General features: G+C 35.4%; 1 protein-coding gene across 1 annotated transcript; it reads right to left on the bottom strand.

The window, feature by feature from the left end:
• Positions 1 to 889: 889 nt before the first annotated feature.
• LOC121409354 (gamma-butyrobetaine dioxygenase-like) lies at positions 890 to 25910 on the bottom strand. The gene is made up of 6 exons (XM_041601290.1): positions 25235 to 25910; positions 18062 to 18372; positions 14321 to 14426; positions 11775 to 11974; positions 7923 to 8089; positions 890 to 1262 (listed from the first exon to the last, which is right to left on the bottom strand). Exons 1-6 carry the CDS (start codon positions 25820 to 25822, stop codon positions 1093 to 1095), a joined length of 1542 nt encoding a protein of 513 aa, XP_041457224.1. The 5' UTR covers positions 25823 to 25910; the 3' UTR covers positions 890 to 1092.
• Positions 25911 to 26700: the final 790 nt, after the last annotated feature.

Below are 26700 nucleotides of genomic sequence, written 5' to 3' on the forward strand. Positions count from 1 at the left end.
CAAACATTAAACAAGTGGATGATGGGAAGGGGAGGGGGGTAGAAGAATATACAATATTACAAAAGGAGGTCCATGTAGGCTTGCGCCTGGTGGAAATAGCGTTGATAAGCCACCTCAAAGGTGCGTAAAAAATATTGCCTTTTTTCTCTTTCTTTTGTTCATATTTTTTAAATAGTTTTTAAACATAATTAATAAGGAGAAGTTGACATTTGACCTCCATTCATTTCTTGCCTGAAAGAGACTATGTGAAAACTTTGGCCCTTTAAAACAAACTTATCGTTAATAGTAGGCCTACTGAATCCACCATCACTGGGCCATGATATCCGACTCATTAAAAAAGATAATAGGTAACACACAACTGGATGATCTAATATCAGTGATTAAAAACTAACCAAAGGCAGCTCAATCGGTTGTATTACAGGGCACGCCTACCCCCAACAAAGAAGTTGATTTGAATAAAGAGAGAGAAAAAAAATCGAACAAGCACAACACTGAACATTTCATTTATTCGGATGTAGAATGAGATTAGTTAGGATATTGTAATATGTATTCAAAAGAGGAGGCCGATGACATCACCCGCTCACCATTTGTTTTGTAAATATTTATTTTCTCCTCATTTTTATGTGAAACAAAGGTTTATTTGCCCCTAAACACCCCATGTGGAGTTTCAACCCTTCTGTAATTTAATCAAGAGGTCCTCATTTTCAAATCTGTAAATATTGAAACATATCATTCATACAATGAAAAAATGTGATTGATGTCATCGAATATCTCATTGGCATATCACTAGGTTGTGCATATAACTTTTTTGTTTAAAAATCGATCTTTAAACGTCACAACTTTTTAAAAAAATATTTTACATCCGATTTTGATGAAATTTTCAGTTATATGCTTATATACATATTTTTTCTCTTGGGTGGGCTTAACCGTTAAAAAAATAATAAGTTCCATGTTCTACAAATTTCTCAAAACTATATTCTCACTGGAAATCCAATGCGTGTTGTATCTCAAAGCACTGTGCTTGTACACGGGACCTAAGTATGTAATTCTCCTTCGATATCAGAGTATGGCCTACCCTAATTTAACAATAAATTAATTATACTGTTCCTTTGCGTCGAGTTTTTTCTTAAGAATTCTGATTTTTGAGGATACCGTATCCCAATCCAAATAGCCCCCTTCTAGGTGTCTGAATGATCCTGGTCGATTGGTGAAACCTTTCCGTCCATGTAGAACTCGGTAATTATCCATGATCAGAATATCTCCTTCGGGATGAAAAAAATATGAAAATTTAAAATGAATTGATGATAATTCAAGCAAGACATACTAAATAATCATGATGTTATTCAGAGATAATGAGCCCACCCCCTACAAAATGCTGATATAACAATTATGGTGATTTTTAAGAATGATAAAAGTGAGCGAGCATTGTAGAAATAAAAATTTCAAAAAAAATAATCTAAATTTGCTAGTCATACCGCTTTCCCTTACTATGATCAGTATATATCATAAAATAGTTATTAGAGTATTATGGATCATTGGCAGCCAGTGTTTGAAATATACACTTATAATATACAAATATGAAATATACAAATGAACACAAAATATAAGAACATACAAGAGTAGACAAGTAAATTAACAAGTGGAACGCCTCTGATGTAGCAGGAGTGCAGGACAAATTCCAATTGTTGCACATTTATTGCCTTTTCAATTGGTTTCATGGTATCGGGTTCCAATAGGTCCAATGGGTCAAAATAAGATACCAAATGATAGTAGACCGGCCAAACGTCAAAAAGGGCTCTAGATAAGGATTCGACGGCAAAATTTGTTAATGCTTGGCATCCCAGCTAAAAGTCTTGCAAAAATACCCAGGAGTAGCGTACGGCCGGATGCCAAGCGCGCTTTTGCGTGAAAGTGTCATTTTAGCGTGAAATCTGAAAGAATGTCGAAAATCACGCATTTTGATATTTTGACGGAATAGGTTAAAATTTTTGACTACCTTTGATGTGCGATCCTTTTTATTTGAAAGTTCAAATTGTAAGTCTGATAATATACATTTCAAATTTGAATATCACACACATATATGGCGCAGTGAAACATAAAACCGCGATTTTCTAAAAATAAAAGTTTGTGAAAACTATCAATAGTTTGAAGTTTTTTTTACACAACTTAATTCTTCGATTTAAATGCGTTTACCCATTGAATGTATAGCAAATTGCCTAATGTTGTAAATATTTCAAGAATTTTCAATTAAGATGGAAGATATCTCATTTTATGTTATCCAAAAAGAGTTAATGTAAATTTTACCAGGTGCGCATTTTGAATTAAAAAATTGAACATACCGTACATTATTGTACATAAGTCATGTATGAAGTACATACTAAGAGTTTTTTATACTTTGGAAGTTTGGATAGCAAAATTTGTCATTTCTTGGCATCCCCAGCCTAAAGTCTTACGGAAATACTGAGAAATACCGTACGGGCTGATGCTAAGTGCACTTTTGTGTGAAAGTATCATTTTTCGCGTAAAATCTGATAGAATGTCGAAAATCACATTTGTTTAATAATTAACTTGATGCGTATTTACCTAAACAATACAAATTACCTAAACGAGGGGCAAGCAAAAAAATTGCATTTTCTAACCTCACAATAGCATGTCTTTTAACAGATAGCAAGCTGTTTATCTCATTTATAAAAGGGGGGGGGTTGGGCTGCCCCCACTTTTTTTCCAAACCGTGTACAAGAACGTAAAAATTACCATATGATTTTGATTTTTTGCATGGTCAGCTCTCCCACTTTTGGCTCAGCCTGCTCTACACTTTGAAAACCGTTTCGCGGCCCCTGTGTATAGGGAATCTTAGGGCACAATCAGCACAATAGGGACCATCAGCTCAATGAAAGATTCTGAACTCAAGAACCAGTGACTTAATAGACATTTCTTTATTCGGATCGAATATTTTAACAGAATGTTCTCGATTGCATAATGCTAGTCCAGGGGCCTGTGTTGGAAAGAGTTGCCTTTAAAAACAACTAAAAATCAATCGCAAGTCACTAACCGTGCATCCTTGGTTTAAAGTCGCTTTCATGTTTGATTAATCGCGTTTGATTAAAGATGTCACACCAATCTTTTTAAATCTTCATTTTCCTTTCAAATTTAAGTATCGGCCCCCCGAGTTGTGGGCCGAAAATCTAAAAAAAAGGAAATAGATAAATAGTGAATAAAGACGTGATTGGGTGCGTACTTTATTCAACGCAATAACGAAACTTGGACTGAGAGGTTTTCTCATGAAATCTTAAAGAAGGCCAGTCTTTTTTTGTTTAATTAATACTATCGCATGAAATTAAAGCCAGTTGTATGAAAAAATACTAATTTATGATTACAGAATAGGATTCAGTAATTTCACATTATACTCAGTTAAAGTGCCATTAACATATTTGTGGGACACGCTGCAGTGTACAATGCTTGGTATATATCATCGAACAATACTCCATGTTATGATCATCCTCTTTAAAACCAACGCTGTAGTTTTAACATTACTGTTTTTGAAAAAAAAAACAAACAAATAATTCTTGTTGTGGCCGTATGCTCATGATTGACAACACTCAAAATCTGAAGAACAGGAAGTGGTTGTAAACAAAGTACTAGATCATTTTGAAAACCAATTCCATTAAATCCACGTTTTATAAATATCAACAGTACAATGCACCCAACATTCAAAAGTTCATAGCGAAACATTATATCATCATTAGTGTCTGAGCTTACAATCAGAGCAAAGAGTCCTGCAATTGTTCAGTTTTCTCTAGATTGAGAATTGCAATATTTGTGACATTAGAACGATTGATATATATTCAATAGATAAATGCATTCAAATCGAAGAATTTAAGTTTTAAAATAAATTCGAATTATTGATAGTTTTCACAAACTTTTATTTTCAGTATTAAAATGACGATTTTATGTTTCAGAGTGCCATTATGTTTGTGAAATATTCCAATTTAAAATGTATATCTATATTAGACTTATAATTTGAAACTCCAGATAAGAATGATCGCATATCAAAGGTAGTCAAACTTTAACATATTCTGTCAAAATATCAAAATGCATGATTTTCGACATTCTTTCAGATTTTACGCTAAAAATGCTATTTTCACGCAAAAGTACACTCAGCACTCTGGCCGGACGTTAGTCCTCAATATTTCTGCAACGGACTTTAAAGGAGGGAGTGAACTGTGTTTGGTCTCTCAATGACTGTGTGTTGCCTAGTCTTAAAATAAACGTGTTCAGATATCTATCCATATACTACAGATAATAAAATGAACTATAATTGTATTTGTATAGAGAAACTAAAATGTTTTGAGGGGAAGGGTAATTGTTCTTCTATGACTACTGCGGTATGTATTGAGTAGTTAATTATCATTTAATCATTCAAGAGGGTCTATATTAGTAAACTACACTAGCTTTATGGGTCAGGAAACCGACCAGGTATGAATAGTTGAGGACTCGAGGTGGCGCTATTGGTTCGTATCTGCTTTAAGCTGGGATTCCAAGAAATTGCAAATTTTGCTATCCAAAGTATAAAAACTCTTAGTATGTACTACTTACTTATTATGTACATAATATACGGTATGTTCAAGTTTTCATTCAAAATGCGCACATTGTAAAATACGCATAATCTCCTTTCAGATAACATGAAATGAGATATCTTCCATCTTATTTGAAAATTCTTTTAATATTTGTGGCATTACGACTTTTACTATACATTCGATGGATAAAAAAATTTAAATCGAAGAATTTAAGTTGTGTAAAAGACTTCAAACTATTATTAACTATTATTTATTTTGAGGAAATCGCGGTTTTATATTTCATTGTGCCATATATGTGTGTTTAATATTTAAATTTGAAATGTTTACTTTTCAGACTTATATTTTGAAAAACCAAATAAAAAGAATCGCATCTTAAAGATAATGAAAAATGTTAACATATTCCGTCAAAATATCAAAATGTGTGATTTTCGACATTCTTTCACATTTGACGCTAAAAATGACACTTTGACGTAAAAGCGCGCTTGGCATCCGGCCGTGCGCTATTTCTGGGTATTTTTGCAAGACTTTTAGCTGGGATGCCAAGCATTAGCAAGCATTAACAAATTTTGCCGTCTAAAGTATAGAAAATCGTTTTAGCCGGTCTACTATGAGTTTATTTGGTAATTAGTGAAACATCAACAATGGGCAACAATGTGAAATTTCGTCAACCCTAAGTGACCTTTGATCTTGATCATGTTGCCTCAAACTGATGCAACATGATCATTGATATTCTGTCTTCATTACCTTTATTCTACTCTAGGTTATGGTGACCTGTCAAACACTTAACATTGGTTAAAATTTCAAGTTAATACCCAAACATGGTCAAAGTTCATCGACCCTAAGTGACCTTTTACCTTTCTTATGTGACCTGAAACACAAAGCATGCTTGACACATTGCTTTAAAATTTCCCTTACTGAAATGAAAGATATGTTCAGGCCGGATGTTCAGGTCGCTTAATTTGCAATATTTTATTTAGACTTTAATGTGTATTTGAGTCTGGAAATACATAGGAAAAGACAAAAATATTAAAATGATTTTCTTTCTTGATAAAAAAATTGATTATTTTGATTCCAACAGACTCCTTGACCCTATGAAAGGTTTAGGTGCCAAAGTCATGATTCTAGGTTACTTAGAAACTGAGATATCGTCGAAACCATTTTGTAAAAAAAAGCCAAGATGGCGGCAATATAGGTATCGTTGCAAATGGAAACATTTTTATTTTCTGATTCCTTATACAATAACCTTTCCAAAAATGTATAATTTTCAATTTCTCAAAAAAAATCCGGCGATATTACATTAGCGAGACCGACTAATATAGGTTTTCCCGCTCAATTTCGCACTTAGTGCATGCAAGAGTATCAATAGTTTATTCAATTTCGCTAAAGAGCAACCAAAAATTTAAACTAGCCATTCAAAATCGCCAGAGGGCCGCCAAAAATTCATATTGGGCATTCAGTTTGGCTACAGAGCAATCAAAAGTGTAAAAACATCATTCAAATTCGCCATAGTGCACTCAAGTTAACACCGGAGGTCACGTGACTGAAGACAGAGCGTTCAATTTCGCTATTGGGTATCCATGTTCATAACTAGTGCATTCAATTTAGCACTGTATTTGCATGACTTGTAATACATATTCAAACATTCTTCGCTTGTTTTTCCCAACCTGCAGTATGTGTGCCACCAGTGACTGCACTGGACAATTTACATTATTCTTTACAGATGCTTGTAAAAAATCATGTAAATTAAATAGAAGCATGCAGTGGCCTGCTTATTTTGGAAGTTATATACTATCTGCAATTACGATATCATATTAAGTATATACATTTAGTTATTGTGTTTTTTAAAGAATATAAAAGGTTAAAAAAGAATTATATAAGGGAAGAAAACCGTAGTCAATGTCTTAAGGTTTGATGAAAAGATTATTGTTTTAAATGATTAAAGGCATATGCAAACAGATACAAGATTTAAAAAACACAAAAGTACGTTATGAAAGAAGAAAATCATGATATTGTATACATGCTAAAGTAATCAATGGCTGAAAAAAGGACCGAGTTTTGTGCTTTGAACCTTAACATAAAAATTTCATACCAAAGATCTGTAAAATATAACCATCTGCAATTACGATATCATATTTAGTATATACATTTAGTTATTATGTTTTTAAAGAATATAAAAGGTTAAAAAATAATTACATAAGGGGAAAAAACCGTAGTCAATGTCTTAAGTTTTGATGAAAAGATTATTGTTTTAAATGATTAAAGTCATATGAAAACAGATGCAAGATAAAAAGAACATTAAACGTAAATATGAAAGAAGAAAATCATGATATTGTATACATGCTATGATTATGTCTCTAGTCAACGCATATATCGAAGAGATGGTACAAATGACAAGGAAATATACATGAAGAACAAAAGAAATTACAAAGATATAAAAAAAAGAGACATATGAATTAACACAGGAAAATGTCAGGAAATTTTCCCTCTGTTAATTCATATGCCTTTAGCCATCCGATATTTTTTTCGGTGACTTAATATGGACATGATAGTAAGCCCATAAAATGGAGAAAAAAACATGAGAAAGTTATAAAACAAATAGAAAAAAATTATGTGTGCTAAATTGCATGCACAAATTTTATAATGGGATGCACAATGGCGAAATAGAATGCTCTAACATAGCTCGAGGGGGTTTCACGGACGAACTTGGTTGCACTATGTACAAATTCGTATGCCGAGTGGCGGATTTGGTTGCTCTAAAGCAATTATGAATACCAAATGGCCATTTTGGTTGCACTATAGCGAATTTGAATGCCGACTGGTGATTTTGGCTGCCCTATCTAATAAATTGAATGACCTATTTATACTTTGTCATGTACTATGTGCGAAGTTGAATGACCTATCTTTTCTTTTGCATGCACTCAGTGCGAAATTGGACGGGAAAACCTATCGCTGCTTTAACCTTAAACTAATTAGGAAAGAGCACAGTAAAAATAAGAAACATACAATGTACATATTTTGCAATTTTGGGCTTCCTATAATTTTAATGCAGCTAGGGTTATAGACTTCAGAATACGAACCATTGGACTTGTTGGCGTCAATGACTTATTTGGCTGTTTGATAGTACATGTACATTGATTTCAATGGGGCTTATTCATTAGTTCAAACCTTGGGGCCCCCATGAACAGATTCCAACTGAAATTTGGGTGTCTTTCGCCATGCTCTACCGAATTATGGTATACAAAAACAGCTGAAAGAAAAAAAAGAAAATCGAAGACTCATGATTCTGTGCTCTATTGTATTAATATTTAGTAGTTTGCTTTTAAATGTGCCTAGATTAACTCTTACCATTTTCCATCTTGTATTCAAATACGTTTTCCGGTGCGTACAGCAGATCAATGAAAGCCATTAACGCTTTGTATGTACTGATGACGTCATCAGCATGCATCCGTGCAATGGCACTTCGACCATGTTCAGTGAATGTAATTTGGGCAACTTCGTTTTTCTCATTCAACCTAAAATACAAAATATAAATCGATGATATTTATGAAAATTGCCATCGGATATGTATCTCAAGTGCTGAGATTTTAATTCCCACTCCTCCCTTTATTGTCTCGCCCACAATAGGTGATCAGGCGAGACTATAAGCGATCCAAAATGTCGTCCGTCCGTCCGTCACAAACAGCGAACTTTCGCAATCTTGAGGACACATACATTGATCGGGTCCAGTAACACAATGGTTAACGATTAATCATAAAACACTTGATTGTGATAGATTTGCTTTTCGTGTGCAAAATTCTATCATGCGACACCATGTATGTCATTCCAGGGGTGGATCCAGCCTTCGCCCATAAGGGGGGGGGGGATTTTTTCAGCCATATTTTCCCCGATCGGCCGTTCGAAGATGAGTTTTATTTGTTCCTTTGAAGGGGTAGTCCTAGAGTCACTTCTTAGCTTTATTCTGATAAAATTTTTGGCACAGTTATTATCATGAAAAAGATGTGTATGTAAACAAACGCGAAGCGCGAGCAGAAATTGTTGATACACGTTTTGAACGTTTTGAATGTAGGCCTACATGTTAAAGACTGCTTGCAGTTAGCCATGAAAACGTTACTTATTTCAACAACCAAATAATGCGAGCGCATGGCGCGAGCTGATTTTAAAAAAATGACCTAAAGAATGGAGATTCTAAGCATTTTTTGTAACGTAAACAGAATAAGTTTATAAATAGATAATTGATGCGAGCGCAAAGCTCGAGCGGAAAATTTCGAGATTTTGACGTAAAAACGCGACACTCTATTCATGTTTTGTAAATCATTAAAAGGGATGAGTAATGGGGGGGGGGGGTCTTTTTTACATTAATAAGGCGTGCGCAAAGCGCGAGCAGATTTTTTTTTTATATACGTTTCGAACTGATCTAAAGATACCTGAAGGGCTGCTTGCATTTAGCTATCAAGAGTTTACATTTTTCAACTATCAAATAATGCGAGTGCAAAGCACGAGCTGAAAATCTTTGACATTTCTACATAAGGAATTGAAAATTTTAGTCAATTTTTGTAACTTCAACAGAATAGCTATATAACTAAACTATTGATGCGAGCGCGAAGCGCGAGCGGAAAAATTCGAGATTTAGACCTAAGACGGGACAGATGTTTTGTAAATCATGAAAAGGATGAGTGATAGGGGATTTTCCTACATTAATAATGCGAGCACAAAGCGCGAGTAGAACATTTTTTATATTGTGATCTGAATTTGGATAATGTTTAAATAGAGAACAAGTTGCGTAGCTGAATAAACATGCGTGCGCGCTTTTCAGATTTAGACCTAGAATCTATAGGCATTCTACATACATCTTTTATCATGAAAATATAGTAAGCACGAAGCGCGAGCTTAAGAATATTTGACATTCCGATTTTAAAAAAGGGTCAAATTCAGCTCTATATTTCAAGCACTTTGTAAGAAAACTATGAGGTGGATATGGATCGCACTTGATAAAGAGCTGATATTTTACATTATCATTACGGTGAGTTTTGAGATAGCACCGGGACATCCTAACATGCCATCATATGAAAATGATGACTATCGTCCTATTCCTCTTGTTAAGAGTGAGGTGAAACAAAGGGAAAATTTAATTATTAAATGGATATCTTATTTATTAATGCATAACGAGGGCACGGAATCTGATGATATTATGGCCTAAACAGTGTACATGTCAAGCACTTTTGTAAATATGAATAGGATGCATCACTAATCAGTTAATATATTTATAACCGTTAAATCGTGAGCCGAAATTTTTGATAAACTGTCATGAAAGGGGGATTTTTAAGTAGTTTGTTGTATAATCAAATTTGAGACATACATATCTCGCTAATCAAAAGTAAGCGTGCAGCGCTAGCTGATACGATTTGACAATCAGAACTGAAAAGGCATTTCTTGAAAACTTTATGGAATACACGAAAATAATAGGTACCTGATAAATCAAAATTCGTGAGCGTGCAGCGCAAGCAGAAAATTTAAATATTCAGACCATAAAACTGACATTTTTACAAAGCACCTTTTAAAAATCAATTTACAAATCACACAAAACAATAAAAGTTCGATTACCGAGGTAAAATAAGTTTTGTAAACTGATTTCCAAACTTGATATTTAACCTCCATATATGTAAATCACCCAACAGGCAATGCGAGCGCGAAGCGCGAGCGAAAATTTTGTATAGTGACATAAAAAAATTATTTTATTTTCTAAGTCTTTCCTTCATCTTATTTTATTCATTCGTCTTCCTCCTTTCCTTTTCCTCCTCTATTTTCCCTCTTTTTTTCTGCTCAGCCCCCCCCCCCTGGATCCGCTTATGTATCCCAAGTTGTGATAATCCCGCTTTCATTCATGTACGACTGGTCATCATAGCACGTGCCAGCCTTAGCCCGCGGCGGGGCTGTACTCTGGCAACTGCATGGCTGCATGGAGATATGCAAAACGCTAGATTATGACATGGATAAGAAAATGGTTTTTCAAACAAATCGAGAACATATCAGGGATGGATCCATCTCCCGACAATAGGGGGGGGGGGCGATTTTTTTTTCACCTATATTTTCTCCAATCAGCCGCTCAAAGTTGATTTTTGTTTCTTTGAAGTGCTTGTCTCAGTGGCGTAATGATCCAGAAATTTTAGGGGGCTTCATACGGCATATCGCGTAAATTAATAAGTTGCGAGCGAGCGAGCAAAAATTTTGATATTTTAATAACAAATATCAAAGTTTGTGATAGATTTTGACATAACATTTGAAAAATTACAGGGGGAGCAAAACGCCGATGTCCTAAGAATCAATTTTTAGCTTTATCCTTATAAAACAACATTAAACAATGTAATAATCTCATAAGTCCTATTTGAAATAGTGTGAGCGCGAAGCTCGAGCTGAATTTTTTTTTAATTTTATGTGTTTTGCCCTGAAAATTGAATATTCTGGGCAATGTTTGTGCACCCGAACAAGATGCGTATGTAACTAGATAATTACTGCGAACGCGAATGGCCAGCAGAAATTTTTGATATGGGTTCTGGCTTGATCGAAAAGGGACCTGTTAAGGACGATTTGCAATTAGCAATTAAGACGATACATATTTCAACTTTTAGATAATGCGAGCGCGAAGCGCGAGCTGAAATCTTGTTGACATTCCGACCAAAAAATGATATTCTTAGCAATTTTTTAAATAAACGGTATAGGTATAAAACCAAACAATTGATGCGAGCGCGAGCGAAAAAATTATATTTTATACCTAAACATGGGACACTCTATAAGTTTTTTAAACCATGAAAAACGATGGGTCATTGGTTTTCTTCAAGAAATTTGCACAATGTCCTTTGTAAACAAAAAGAAGCACACTGGATTTTGAAGAAAAATACGAATATGTGAATATACATCATATCTAGAAAATAATTTGAACAAACATGTAATTCAGATTTTGCTGGCTTTACATAGTTGTGATTGATTTTGATCAATCTTAATTTTTTGTAAGACGAGGTCCTGATCTCTAGAAGGACCATCTCAAAATGTCTGTTTTTCCAGGTGGCACCTTGCTCAATTACTACCCGGACCAGTACTGTAATTAATGTTGTGCGTTGGTGTTTAAATCATGACTTTATCACTCCCATATTTTCGCGAAACATCTTCCACACATTCGATCATGTCAATTATGGTACGTACCTGATTACATGATTACGGGAAATGTTGAAGAACTCTCCAAGGGAGTCCGTGCCTCGATCATAGAATTCCAAGACTTGTTTCGTAAGAACATCGTACGAGTCTGGTGAGGTCTCCCGAAGGTCGTTAGCGACCTTGAACCCGTCTACGAGGATACTTTCACCACCCTGATCCGATTGCTGTAAACAGTGTAGCATCTGAATCTATATGTTATTAGAAATGGATTGATTAGAAATTGATTTTGGGGAAACATTTTAAAGAAAGTGCGCAGGCAAGTCTCATGACATTGACGAGTGGATACCATGCGCGACCCCCCAAAACACGTAAAATGATGTCTTTTCACGATAGGGCACGTTACGTACGTAACGTGATAAGGGTGTCAAAAAGACAAAAATAATGAAAAAGGGATTTCTATTTCACTAGGAAATAGCGTGTTTAGGGTCGACTTTGCGGGGATGATAAAACAAAATTAAAATGTTTTATAAAGGATGTCCTTTTTGCCCAAACACTTCGAGTTTAGAGTCCGATTTGCGCGAGGTATAGAAGGTGGGGTCGTACAAAACCAAATAAGGTAAAGCCGACGACCGAAGGACCCGTAACAATAAAACATTCCTGTACTTATTTAGGGGTTCATTTCAGGGAATATTTGCCAAGAGTATCGTTTTGTTTCCAATACTTGTTAAGGGTAGGGTTTCACACGGCAATACTTAATTGTTAGGGGCGCATTTTCAGAATATGGAAATTACGTGTTTAGGGTGCTTTTCGAGACTCCATGGTCGCGCATGGTATCCACTCGTAAATGAAAGTGCCCCCCCGGGGGTCAAGGGATGGCTGTTGGGTCAAAAAATGGGAGGGGATAAGCCGGATAATGGTTCCGGAATGTCGAGTCAATAAGCAGTAAATTAAGAAAAAAAAGTAGGTCTATCAACCAAGGTAATGATTAATCTACTTATCTACTTGAATAGGCCTAACGGTTACAATCTTATTTTTAAATCAGCTCACGTTCACTGTAAAAACTGTGGTGTTAAAACTGACACCAATTGGCGTTAATAGAGGACCACAACCTGAGGTGTTAAAATTACACCCTAAATGTAACCAACCAAAGGTGTTGTAAGAACATCTATAGGTGTAAAACTAACACCACCAATTTAACACCGGTGTAAAATAACTGGTGTGGTCCTCTATGTACACCGGTTAACACCACAGTTTTGCTGTGTTGATATTACGCATTTTTGCCATGAGATCGCTATGGCAAAGACCTGATTGTGTACCACATTGGCTACGCGTGAGATGCCATAATCGTGCATGCAGAGGGGGGGGGGGGTTCTATTTCCTTAGAGTATATAGGGAAAATTTTCCAACATAACCAAAGGACTTAAAGCGCATTCCAAAGATAAACAACAAAAGACCCATTTCTATCTTTTCGGTTTTCTCCCATAAACTTGAAAAGATTATTCATTAGGACTAAAACTTTTTGCAATAAAACCTCTTATTATGCCGCAAGTCATTTCTTTCTTTGGTCATTCTATCGAGCGTTTATCTTTCATAAAAAAGGAGTGTCGCATGAATGCCTCGAATAATAAAGTTCTATTACAAGCCTTGTTTATTGACCTTCATGGCATTTGACACATATACTTCACTCGATTTGTATTTTATTGTATAGGCCCAGAGGCCCGATTCATAAAGCTGTTCATAAGTTACGATGACTTTACACACGACTGGTGATCAGTTCTTGTGCTAAATGATATCCCTATGTAACTGATTTACCACCAAAGAACATGGTTCAACGGGGCATGAAATAACATGACGTGCACATTTTTTATTAATGTCAGCTATAATGACGTGCACATTTTTTTAATGTCAGCTATAATAAGGACCGAGAAACAACTTTTCAAAATTAATCCTCCCATTTCCCAACTGCGAGTATAACAATACTAACTGAAGGAAAATCTAAGGAAAAATATGTCATGGACACATAATTATTACTTATCATGGCCTGATAAAATATCTTCTCCCGAATAATTTTATGCCATATTCATGGGTTAACGCTTGGATAATTAGGAGGTATTTTGTACTGCGATGTACATTTTAAATATGCGCCAAAATAAGTAATGGGTCAAAGAATGAATCCAGATGGCGATTATGTCATAATTCTACATGAGTTATTAAACATATTTGTAATCCGACTTTCTATGGAAATAATTTGAGAACTGATACTAAAAAGTGTTTATTAACTTTGGAAATGGTTTTAATACAACCCTTGTAGGATTATGACATCATTGACATCTGGATTCATTAATTTCAGCGCAAATCAAAATTTACATCACTTCAAAGAATATAACTACTGATTATCCAAGCGTGAAGACATACCACGTAGTTATAGTATCAAATTATTTGGAAAAAGATATCCATTCCGGCCACATATAATTATTATGTGTTTATGACATACTTTTTCTAAATCTTTAAATCGCGGATTTGTGTTGTGAATTGTCAAGTTTTTTTTACTCACACGGTATGTAATTATTATTTATATTAAAGTTCTGACTTACCCCAGGTCTTATGCTGTTATAGGCAGCGTCTGTATGCAACGGTAGATCACAAGACAGATAGGCTGCAGTGCTAGCGTCATCTTTCTGCTGAACCTCAAATGATTCGCTTAAAAAAATATTGAAACATTAATTAATAGGATCTTAGACCCCATTGCTTACTAAAGAGATTTTAACCAGAAAGAGTGCAAAACCAAACCATGGACTATGAATTTTAAATGAGTTTATTTCCATTGAGTATTTATAGCCCTGTTGGCGCATTTGTTAACCTGTTATAAAATGATTTTATTTTGATTTTTTTAGTAACCAATAAACATAAAATAAGACATACGTACACCCTTCCATAAAATATGTGTTTTATTGATATAATCACAATATTTACAGGATATTGCTTCTCATTTGATAAGGTTAGAAGTAAAACAGACATCAGAAAGATTATTAGAACGCGACATTATAAAATTGATTATCAATCAAAAGCACTGGATCAATCTATTGTCTGTTGCAGAAAGAGTTGCAATCAAAGACAACTCTAAAAATCACACACAACTTTACTTAATTTTTAATCAATCAAATGCGCTCACTAGAATTTGGGCTTGAATTTTAGATCTCCGTGATTTGCAATATGTTCAGGTGTTGTAGCCAAAAAGTGGCGTAATAAGTCAAGACTTTTGAGGGGGCCCAGATATGGCGTATCGGACAAAATTTATTTTTAAACAAAATGTTGCGAAGTGACCGAGCAAACATTTTGACATTTTTATTACAAAAATCAAATTTTCTGATATATTTTGACATAATATAGTATCATATTTTGCTCTTTCCTTTCCTCATTTTTTTCTTGGTCGTGAACTTTTTTTTTGGGGGGGGGCGGGGCGCCCCTAAGCCCCCGCATCTGTACCCCCACTGTACCCAAGCAATCTGAAATTATTCGGTTCAAAAGTTACAATAAAGATAAATCAAAAGTCATGATCTTTGGCTGGTGACTTTTGAAAAGTGACAATTTTGCCTTCTAGCGGAGCTCACTGAAGCGTGACATAAAACACCTACATTTACTCAGAGGGTAGCTTAAAATATCCCCTACACACTCTTGTAAAAAAATATCGAAAACTCCCATTGGTCCGGAAATTATGTTTGTTTAAAGGTCAAGTCTATCCCAGAGAAATGTCGACCTGAATAAATAGAGAAAAATAAAACAAGCATAATGCTGAAAATTTGATCAAAATCGGATGTTAAATAAGAAAGTTATGACATTTTAAAGTTTCGCTTATTTTTTTTCAGTTGCATGCAAATGAGAGAATCGATAATGTCCATCACTCACTATTTCGTTTGTTTTTTATTGTTTGATTTATACAATATTTCAATTTCTACCAATTTGACATCAAGGACCAACTTAACTCAACCATAAAATGTTACAACAATGGTAATGCCATAAGTTCAGGGAGGAATAAAGCTTTGTTTCACAGGACAATGAGGAGAAAAATAGAATATTTCATATAATAATTACAAAAGAAATAGTGAGTGAGTGATGTCATCAGCCCCCTCATTTGCATATCGACCATAATAACTGTTAAGTGCAATTAAGCGAAACTTTAAAATGTCATAACTTTTTTATTTTACATCCGATTTTGATGAAATTTTCAGTGTTATGCTTGTTGGATTTTTCTCTTTTTATTCAGATCAACTTTTTGTTTAGGTGGACTTGTCCTTTAAGGGAAAATTTCCTTTTGTGTGTGTGTGTGTATAAATCAGGTAAATACTCGTTCCTTGTCACACACATTATACAAGGTAGAGTTTTTTTTTTACAATCGAACAATATTGGCTCACGTGGATTCGTTTCATTGGACGACATCCAAAGATTAGATGTGCTACCTGTATAGACGGATAATAAAGCCGGGTGATTTCAAGCTCAGTAAAATGGCTCGAGATCTACGGTTCTCTGTATTGTACGACCTGTTTCGACAGATTAATGTGCCCCTGCCAAGCCCTAGTTAGTTCCTCTTTTATGTGTGTTGATAAATTCCTTTGTAAATTCAATACGTAAATTTTAAATTTAGTATGATTCTTTGATTAAAAACCGACTTTTTCCTCAACGGGTCAAAAGACTTGAATGATAAACCATCGAGGCGTACAATATGGACATGCTTATAAATGGGTTGTTATCTAGCCTAATCATACAAAGGGGGCCTGTATGGTTTTCATTGCTAGAGGCACTGTGCCAGAAAAAAAGGTTGTTTTAGTTTGGGGGGGGGGGGGGTCTCAAGACGAACTAAGGGGGACATATAGTTCTGGGTTTGATATCGACTTATCAATCTTCCCCATTCTTTCTTTTATTCAATTAATCTTCTCCCCCTTTTCACCAGTAGTTTAAAATCACACCCTGACCCGGACGCGAAATAATTTTTCCTTTAAAGTTCGGAATAACCAATTCGAAATTAATCATGACATAAGTCGGCCGCAGGCATATATAAACATGTCAAGATTTGAGATGAAGTTAATGCGCTAGCCAATAATTTTTCCCGTCATTAATGGCAATTTGATAAGTGTTTAAGATTTGGATCTAGATATAGATCTAAGCCTAAGACCAGGGTACCGACAATTTGAAGGTGTTGATTCATTCATGGCAACGCGAACGACCACCATTATTTTATTATTTTAAGTCCCATGCGCATGTGTACTCTTTTTTCCGAAGACGCAAGTCATGAATATTCACATTGGCTTTCAGAACTGCGGTGGGGAAAATAATTTCGCGGCTCGGACCCTTTTCTACGGAAGCTTAAAAGTGCCACCAGAAGACGAGAAAAATAGTCAATTTTTAAATATTCAAACCTAAAACGGGATATTATAAGCAATTAAATACGTAATTGTCTGATTAAATAAACAATTCGATCGCGAAGCGCGAGCTGAAATTTTGTATATATTAAGTGACCACAAACTATTTTCAGAAATTCATGAAGAACATACATATCTCACCATAGTCATCTAATGCGAGCGCCACTGAAGCGCTTGCTGATCTTGTTAGAATTACACCTTACTACATGAAGCTCTCTTTCTTTCTCCCTCTTCCTTTTCCCAGTTTTTTGACCAGGTACACACACAAAAAAGCAAAAGTGTTGGAAATATAAAGACAAATTCAGATATATAGACAACCAAAAAAATAAACGAAACGACTGAATTATAGCCTATCGCGAATAGCCATCTTGCATTTCTTGACATCAACAAGTTCCTTGCCGAGTTTAAAAACTCGTCTTCTCGTCCTGACAAAGCCGACTTGGCGAGATTGAGGATCTTGTCTTCTCTTCTCGTCGTAAATAAGTCGACTTGACGAGATCATGGATCACGTCTTCTTCTCTTCTCGTCCTGACGAAGTTGACTTGACAAGATTCTGTATCTTGTTTTCTTATCTTTTCATCCTAATTTAGTCGACTTGACGAGATTGAGGATCTTGGCTTCTTGTCCTGACAAAGTTGACTTGATGAGATTGGGGATATTGTCTTCTTATCTTCCCGTCCTGACGAAATCGACTTGACGAGATTTAGGATCTTGTCTTCTTGTCCTGACAAAGTTGACTTGACGAGATTGAGGATCTTGTTTTCTTATCTTCTTGTCCTAAATAAAATGACTTGACAAGATCGAGGATCTTGTCTTCTTTCCTCGTCTTGTTGTCATCTTGACTCTTTTTCTCGTCTTCTGAGGGCACTTGTAAGCTTCCGTACTTTTCATATCAAAATACCCAGATTTATATCTTACCCGTAATTGATAGGGAAGAGGAATCCGACTTTCTGTGCTAGCTTCTTAATCTGCCCTAACTTCTGTGGTGCATTCTCAACCAATGCAATGCCAAGCACCTTCACATCCAGCAACATTTCGTGCAATGTATGGTCATCGGACAGGAGTTCGTTGAAGTTGAACCGTCGCATACGATCACGACATCTCGATGCGTCCCATAAATTTGGTTGGATGTCGACCAGGGGATCAGGTTCCAAATCGTCAAATACGTTACATCGTAGCCACCTCGCTGGATAATTACTCACGTGACCGTCATCCCAGATGATGTTGATCTGCACAGGAAAAAATAATGTTTAAAATTGTTACAGTCACACAGTCACTTACGTCCGCCACGGATAGATGGGGGGCACTTGCACGAACAAAAAAAGGACGTAAAAGGACGTCTTTTTCGAGATAGGGCACGCTACGTAGGTAACGTAATAAGGGAATAAAAACACTGAAATAATGAAAAAAAGAAAGGTATCTATTTCGCTCGGAAAGCTGCGTATTTAGGGTCAAATTTGCGAGGGTATAAAAAAGTCTAAAATGTTTTATAAAGGATGTACTTTCTGCCCAAACACCACGTGTTTTAGAGTCCGATTTGCGCGAGGTGTGGAAGCCAAATAATGTAGGTAAAAGTAAAACTAAAACTAAAATATCGCTGTACTTATTTAGGGGTTCATGAAATTCAGCAAAAGAAAGTTGCATTATCTTTCATAAAGTACCTTTTACAAGCCTTCTGACAATTTTTCTTGGAGAATGTACAATTCGTTCAGATAAAATTGATCAAAGTAATGACACTAGGCCCGTAAATTTTAAAAAGTGACATTTTTGCCTTTTGGTGGTGCGACCTAAAGTACGTCCGTAATATTCACTTGAAGGGTAGCTTATAAAATTACCTACACCCTCATGTAAACATATTTTTTAACACTCCTCCTTGTTCAGAAATTATGGATGCTTGTTTAGGGGAGGGAGGGGGCTTATTTTTGTGTATATATTGATTATGTGTTCATGACATATTTTTTTCTTAAATTGGGGGTTTGTAATGTCACGCGGTATAAGAAGAAAAATGGTAGCGGGAACTTGGGAAGAGAACCGCAGGAAAATTGACATTTTTTTGGACGCATGGATGGACGCAGAGTACTATGTGACTGAGTCATAAAAATGTATACACCGCTCTATGAACTTTGGGTGACATTCGTAATTCCGAAGGTATGTCATGCCGAAGGTTCGTTAATCCAAAAATAGAAAATGCAATTTTTTCTATGTTTTGCTTGTCAGTTATATGTATATTATTATTGTATTTTCTTTGTTAATGTGTTTATGAAAAAGTGTTGCAGAAACCAATAAATGAATTGAAAATTCCGAAGGTTCGTTAGACTGAAAACGAAATAAGGTTCGTTAATCCAAAGAATAGTTAGTCCGAAAATGATATAAGATTTGTTTTTCCGAAAGTGAAATGAATTTATTTTTGTAACAAAAACGGTGTTGTAATTGAAAAAAAAGATAACAGAATATTATGCAGTAATAGTTTCAACGGAGGAATATACTTGCATTCCATCAAGAATTGCCGCTTGGATCATATATCTTAATTTTGATTTTCTCTGAGCAATTGCTGAATGATCGAGCGAATTGATTAAGAATATGTGTTGGTCACAATACCTAAAGATAAGGGGGTTTTGAGGGGAGGGGTGTCATTTTCAACAAATTCTGCAGGTTATGATAAATAAAAAATGCCTTTTTTCAAAAGGGAAAATGCCTTGTTTCAAAATCAAATGTGCCCTTTTTCGAAAATAAAATTCTCTTTTTTTAAGGAAATACATTTCAGGTTAGAAAAATCACAATTTATTTTTGCTTGCGCTTCGTGTTCGCCTCCATTACTTTGTAGTAAGGAACTCACCCCTTTTTGTTACAAAAGTGCTTAGAATGTCCAGTTTTCTAATTGGAATATCATAAATTTTCAGCTCGCGCTTCGTACTTGCGTTGATTCTTTGGTTAGATAAACGTTTTTTTTTCATGGTAACAAGAACTACTCGGAACATAATGTTTTGGCAAAATTATTTAGGACTTCAGATAGAAATTAATTGGGACAAAGTCCTGTATTTCAAACTTAGACAAATAAAAGATAACAAGGTTAGAGAATTTAATTTTAAGCTTCTGCATAAAATACTTCCGTCCCAATCAAATTTATTTAAATGGAGTTTAAAAAATGATGATAAATGTAATCTCTGTTTACTAAAGGGAACAATTATGCATATGTTGATAAAATGTGAGAATATAAAACCTCTATGGAAAATGGTAGAAGATACAATTCTTTCTGTTTCTAAAGTACAGATCTGTGTTAATGAAAATATAGTGATTTTAGGTTGGAATATACAGGAACCGAAATACTGGTTAATTAATATCATTTTGAATTTTACTCAATACACCATTTACAGAAATTATATTGAAACGAGTATGAAAAAAGGCTATTACTTTGTTAACGTAAATAGATTATGGATGAATTTGAAAATGAAACTAAGATGGTATTTAAGTTCAAAATATGTTACCAAAAATAAGAATACAAAGGAAATTGACATATTGCTGGAACTCATTTATTGATTGATTAATTTGATTACTGTATATACTTTGTGATTTGTAAATTGTATTAAAGAGATGTAAATAAAGTCCCTCGAAAGAGATTTAAAGAGAAAAAAAAGAACTACTCGGAATGTTTAATTTTCATTTCGTATTGAAATGGCGAAAAGTTTGAGATTGCGATTAGCGCTTGCAACATCTCGCGCGGGATGCCGTTTTAATAGTATGGCCTAATTAGAACTTCAGATTTGAAAAAAATCCAAACCGCGGAAAAACCCTGAATATACATAATAATAATAATGTTTTATTTACCCAGGGTAGCCACTTCGGTTAGGAAACTGCTCTACCAGCGGGCCCTGCATAACATAACATGTTATCATTACCCTTCTCCAATCTAAATGCTGAGCGCCTAGCAAGAAGGCAGAAGGTCCCATTTTTATAAGTCTTTGGTATGACTCGGCCGAGGATCGAACCCACGACCTCCCGTTCATGAGGCGGACGCTCTACCGCTGAGCCACCATGCCCGGTTAATAATAAGAATAAAAGATCACTTCAAGAAGGCTTTGCTCAACTTATTTACCTCAAAACACACAACTACATCACACAAATGATTATCTTATGGTGAAAATATCACTAAAAGGCCCATTTTGGCATATGCTCGTTTTTGGCTCCCCCCCCCCAGGAATATACGTTCGGCCGGCGCGCCTGCCTTCCCATCCTCATAACAATTGAAAATGAAACAGTGTTTCTAGCCACCCCACGACTCTTGCTGACCCCCCCCCCCCCTCCACCACGCTTGCCCTTCCAGTATTCCCGGCTTCGCCACAGAATACTTCAATTTTCGGATTAACAAACATTCAGAATAACAAACCTTATTTTATATTCGGATTAACGAACCTCCGGAATGAGGAACCTTATTCCGTTTTCGGATTAAGCCTTCGGAATAACAAACCTTATTTCGTTTTGGACTAACGAACCTTTGGAATGAGGAACTCTATTATGTTTTCGGATTAGCGAGCCTTCGGAATAACGAATCTTATTTCGTTTCTGACTAACGAACCCTTGGAATGACGAACCCTATTTTTTATTCGGATTAACAAACCTTCGGAATAACGAATCTTATTTCGTTTTCGGACTAACGAACCTTCGGAATGACGAACCATTTTGTTTTCGGATTTTAGAGAACCTTCGTTATAACGCCACAAATGCTCGGATCAAGGAACCCTTTTTCTTTTTTTGTTTCTGAATTCATGTAACCATGATCCTTTCAGTAGTCATTGTAGTTGTTTAACAGTTTAGACATCCATGCTTAATTTATTCAGTATTAGATATCAAAAATTAGACTTTGTTGTTTAAGATTTGATTTTAAAAACTTGTTCGAACCATTTAAACAACTATAGGTTCATATTTAAAAAAGAGCGGCGCATAACTAATTGAAACTGCGTTTTTAGGAGTTAGGAAAGAATTAAGGTTCGAAATAAGGTTCGTTATTCGATAGGTATTTGACCTTTGTTGCTCCCCCACATTCTAGGCATATCATATATATATATATATATCATCATTATTCTGCTTTGTATACTGATGTCATGTAATTTTACTCTGTAATGGTGTCTTTGACATCTTTTATGCACATGTACGAATGTGGAAATACATTGTATGAACTTATGAATTATGACAGGAGATTTGAGCGTACGAAAGCCTGTAATCGAAACCATTATCTGTTAGGAGGTTGAATATAATTTCAACAAAAACTGCTCCAACATCATAACACACAGTAATGATAATAATAATGCTAATTTTGATCATGGTGATGATAATAATTATGATGATGATAATACCAGCAATAGCAAGTGCAATGACATGTGTAAAAAACACTTTTGAAAGGACTGCCAAACATTGGTAGTAGTAGTAGTCATGAAAGTAGTAGAAGAAGTAGTAGTAGTCGTAGTAGTAGTAGTAGTAGTAGTAGTAGTAGTAGTAGTAGTTGTAGTAGTAATAGTAGTAGTAATAGTAGTAGTAGTAGTAATAGTAGTAGTAGTAGTAGTAGTAGTAGTAGTAGTAGTAGTAGTAGCAGCAGCAGTATAGTAGTAGTAGTAATAGTAGTAGTAGTAGTAGTAGTAGCAGCAGCAGCAGCAGCAGCAGCAGTAGTAGTAGTAGTATAGTAGTAGTAGTAGTATAGTAGCAGCAGCAGCGGCAGTAGTAGTAGTAGTAGTAGTAGTATTTTAATAGCAGCAGCAGCAGTACTAGTAGCAGTAGTAGCAGCAGCAGTACTAGTAGAAATAGTAGTAGTAGCAGTAGTAGCAGACTAGCAGTAGTAGCAGCAGCAGCAGCAGCAGCAGTAGTAGTAATAGTTGTAGAAGTAGGTGTGTTGCTAAACTTCGAGTCTCGAGTTGCCAAAATTTCATTGGAATTGTTCTTTAACGACCCTCGCTTTCAAGCCGCTATTACCCACGTATTAGCAAAATCATTCTGTCACGACGTAAAACACTTTTACCATGATGCCGCTAAAATCTTCTAATGAAATAAAAGGAAATGAAATTGATATGTTGCAAGCTTGTAATCCCTTTGTAAGAAATTGATTGGGGCAAAATATGCTTACCATTTTCTCAGATAATCGGAGCGAGCTTTGCGGTAGAAAATGATTAAACTTCTCGATTAGACGATTATAAAAAAGATGTGTAAGTAAAGGCTGGCGAGTAGAAGTATGTAGTCTCCCGCGATTAACATAGAAATTATAGCTAAAAAAACGTTAAGAATGAGTTTGATTTTTAAAAACAAGGCCCTATAATGACATTAACAAAAATCGTTAAACACACGTTTCCACCATTATAGGAGAAATAATTTTGATCGCTTTGTAAAAAGAATGTCAAGGTCTATCTACTACTCTCAACGAAGTTTAAGAAATTGGATGAGAAAGACGAGACTCGAATCTTTACAAAATTCGAGTTAAAAGTATTGTCCTTTAATACTAATAGTAGGAGCAATACATTTGATTGATTAGTAAATCGAATGTCAAGGCCTATCTACTACTATAAACAAAATATAAAAATTCGGATGAGAAAGGCAAGATTCGAATTTTTCAAAGTTAAAAGCGCTATCCTTTAATACTGATAGTAGGAGCAATTAATTTGATAGGTTTGTAAATCGAATGTCAAGGCCTATCTACTAGTATAAACAAAATGTTATAATTCGGGTGAAAATGACGAGACTCGAATTTTTACAAAAATTCGAGTTAAAAGCATTGTCCTTTAATACTGATAGTAGGAGCAATGAATTTGATTGATTTGTAAATAAAATGTCAGGCCTACTACTATAAACAAAATAAACTCCTCAAAAAAAGTTTGGAAATCTGATTTTGATCGATAATCCCTCTTCAGTATTAGTAAATATCAATGTGTAATTACTATCAATGAATAGAGCATTTGATTCTCTTTAAGACGATACCCTACATGATATGATCATGGTTCACATGGAGGTGCAGTGCCTTGAAAAGTGGGGCAAGGTCAAAATTCAAAAGCTGCAAAATGGCACAATATTGAGAGTAACTATTCTTTTTTTTCCGCGTGGTGATGAGTGAGTTTCTCAGCGGTTATGTTTTTACTTTGACCGATAATTCCTCATAAGTTTTACTAAATATTAATGTGTAATTAATATCAATGAATAAATCATTTAATTGTCTTTAAAATGATATATGATATGATTATCATTCACATGGAGGTGCAGTGCCTTGAAATGTGGGGCAAGGTCAAAATTCCAAAGTTGCAAAATGACGCAATATTGACAGTCACTGTTCTTTTTTCCGTGGTGATGAGTGAGTTTTTCAGTAATTTCTTTTAATTGTTTTCATGCACCTTAACATCAACATTAACATGGAATCAAACACACCTTTGCACAAGAAAAAACATAACAAACAAATATGCATGACAGCATGGGTATTTCAAACAACGACACAAACCAAGTTATCCCACAGAACCATCACTACAGAAGCAGGGGCTTGGTTTGAATGGATATTCATCTCTACTGACACAGACAAGCGAACCATGTTCTGTATTGACTCTTCATGACTATTTCTGCTCGTTTTGCAGCTTTTCAATTCAGACCTCATCCAACACTTTTCAATCCTGCTCTTTTCATAATGGCATGATCATAACAAGCATGGTATCATTTTAAAGTAAATTAAATTATCTTTCGAATGATGTAAACAATGCATTGTTTAAAATTGGGAGTAGGAAGAAAGTAATGGCCAAACACAGATTTCCAATCTTTTTTTGAGAGGTTTATAATAACTTGGATGAGAAAGTCGAGACTCGAATTTTTCAAAAAAATCGAGTTAAAAGCGCCGTCTTTTAAAACTAATAATAGGAGCAATATGATTGATTTGTAAATATAATGTCAAGGCCTATCTACTACTATTAACAAATTGTTATAATTCGGAGAAAAAAATATTTTGTAGAATAATAAGAAGAAGAAGATTATCTTTCTAAGAAGGTCCCGGGTAAAAACACAAATAAAATTCAAATAATTACAGTAAAGAAAAAAAATAAATAAAAAAATAAAGTAAAGAGTTTTTGAACTTACAGACTTGCAGTTATCGGCCAGATAAACGGAGTTGAGCTTGGCGTCCATATTCTTAATGGAGGTGATGCGACTGAAGGATGTAGTATCGAAGCACTGGGGACATCGACAGTTATCTCTCAGCCATATGAGTGGGAACGATGTCGGCGATGATGACGATGTACGGTTCCACGTCACACACAGTCTGTCGCTTGATGGGGCGAGCTCGATTTCTTCGATTCCGATGTCGGAATAAGCTTCCCAGCTTGATGGATAGATTGTTGATTCTGTAGCATATACATTAGAATGCAATCTCTTTGAAGAAGAGAACTGATCACAGCCACCACGATGACCGTGATGACCGTTGGCCCAATGAACACAGCCACCACGATGACCGTGATGACCGTTGGCCACAGCCCAATCCCATGTTGAAAAATATCGCGGTTTGCAAACAGTTCGCAACTCAAAAATTGAGAGGCCTCTGGACTTCCCACTTGGACATGAAGTCGACAATTTAATGGGACTCAGCGTGGGGCGTGGCGAGTACGAAATTGACTTCAATTGACAATGCTTATCAAGGATTCGACGTGATGTACGAGTTATAGACAACATGATGAGAAGAAAAAGTTAAGGGTGGTGGAAGCCTTTGATACTGTATATAACTATAGAAATCTACAGGTTCGACATATATGCGTCTATCTATGATAGTCAATTATTATATAAATGCAGAATATCCTGCAAAAAAACCCCGACTGAATAGCCATTGTAATTGATTTAACGCTCCCGTAACTTATCACAAATACATGTACATGCAGATAATAGGATTGAATAGATATAATACATATACATATATAATATACATATATATTTGTGTCAGTGGCGTAACTACAAGGGGCAAGGGGCACGTGCCCCCCCCCCCATCGCCCCCCCAAAAAAGGGATAAAATATACACCAATACACCAAATATTTCCTCGCACTTCATGTTATTATTGTTTTATGTAGTGACATATGCTTCTTCCTAAATAAAATTCCTAGATATTCAGCTCGCTCTTCGCTCTCGCAATATCTGATTAGTGAGATGCGTGTGATAATCATGATTACAATGAATACAATAATGTATTTAGACGTCATTCTGAATAGATCAGCAAGCGGTCGGCATTCGCATTAGATGACTAAAACGACTGGGGGTATGATCATTGGCGGCGGAAGCCAAAAATTTTAGGAGGGGACAACCCAAAAAAAAAATTTGACAAGCAAAAAAAAAAAAAAAAGGTCATCAACTACAAATTTAGGGGGGACCGTCCCCCCTCCTCAAATTTAGGGGGGGGACACGTCCCCCCCGGTTCCACCGCCTATGGGTATGATGCCCCCTCGACGCTTCGCGCGATATTTCCGAAACGCAAAAAGATAAGGCAGCAAAATCTCATGACTTTTTTTTATAAGTGACGCGCAACTTTTGAGACCAAATTCGCGACATACGGGTATTGCAT

This window comes from Lytechinus variegatus, chromosome 2 (assembly GCF_018143015.1).
Source record: "Lytechinus variegatus isolate NC3 chromosome 2, Lvar_3.0, whole genome shotgun sequence".
Lineage (NCBI taxonomy): Eukaryota > Metazoa > Echinodermata > Echinoidea > Temnopleuroida > Toxopneustidae > Lytechinus > Lytechinus variegatus.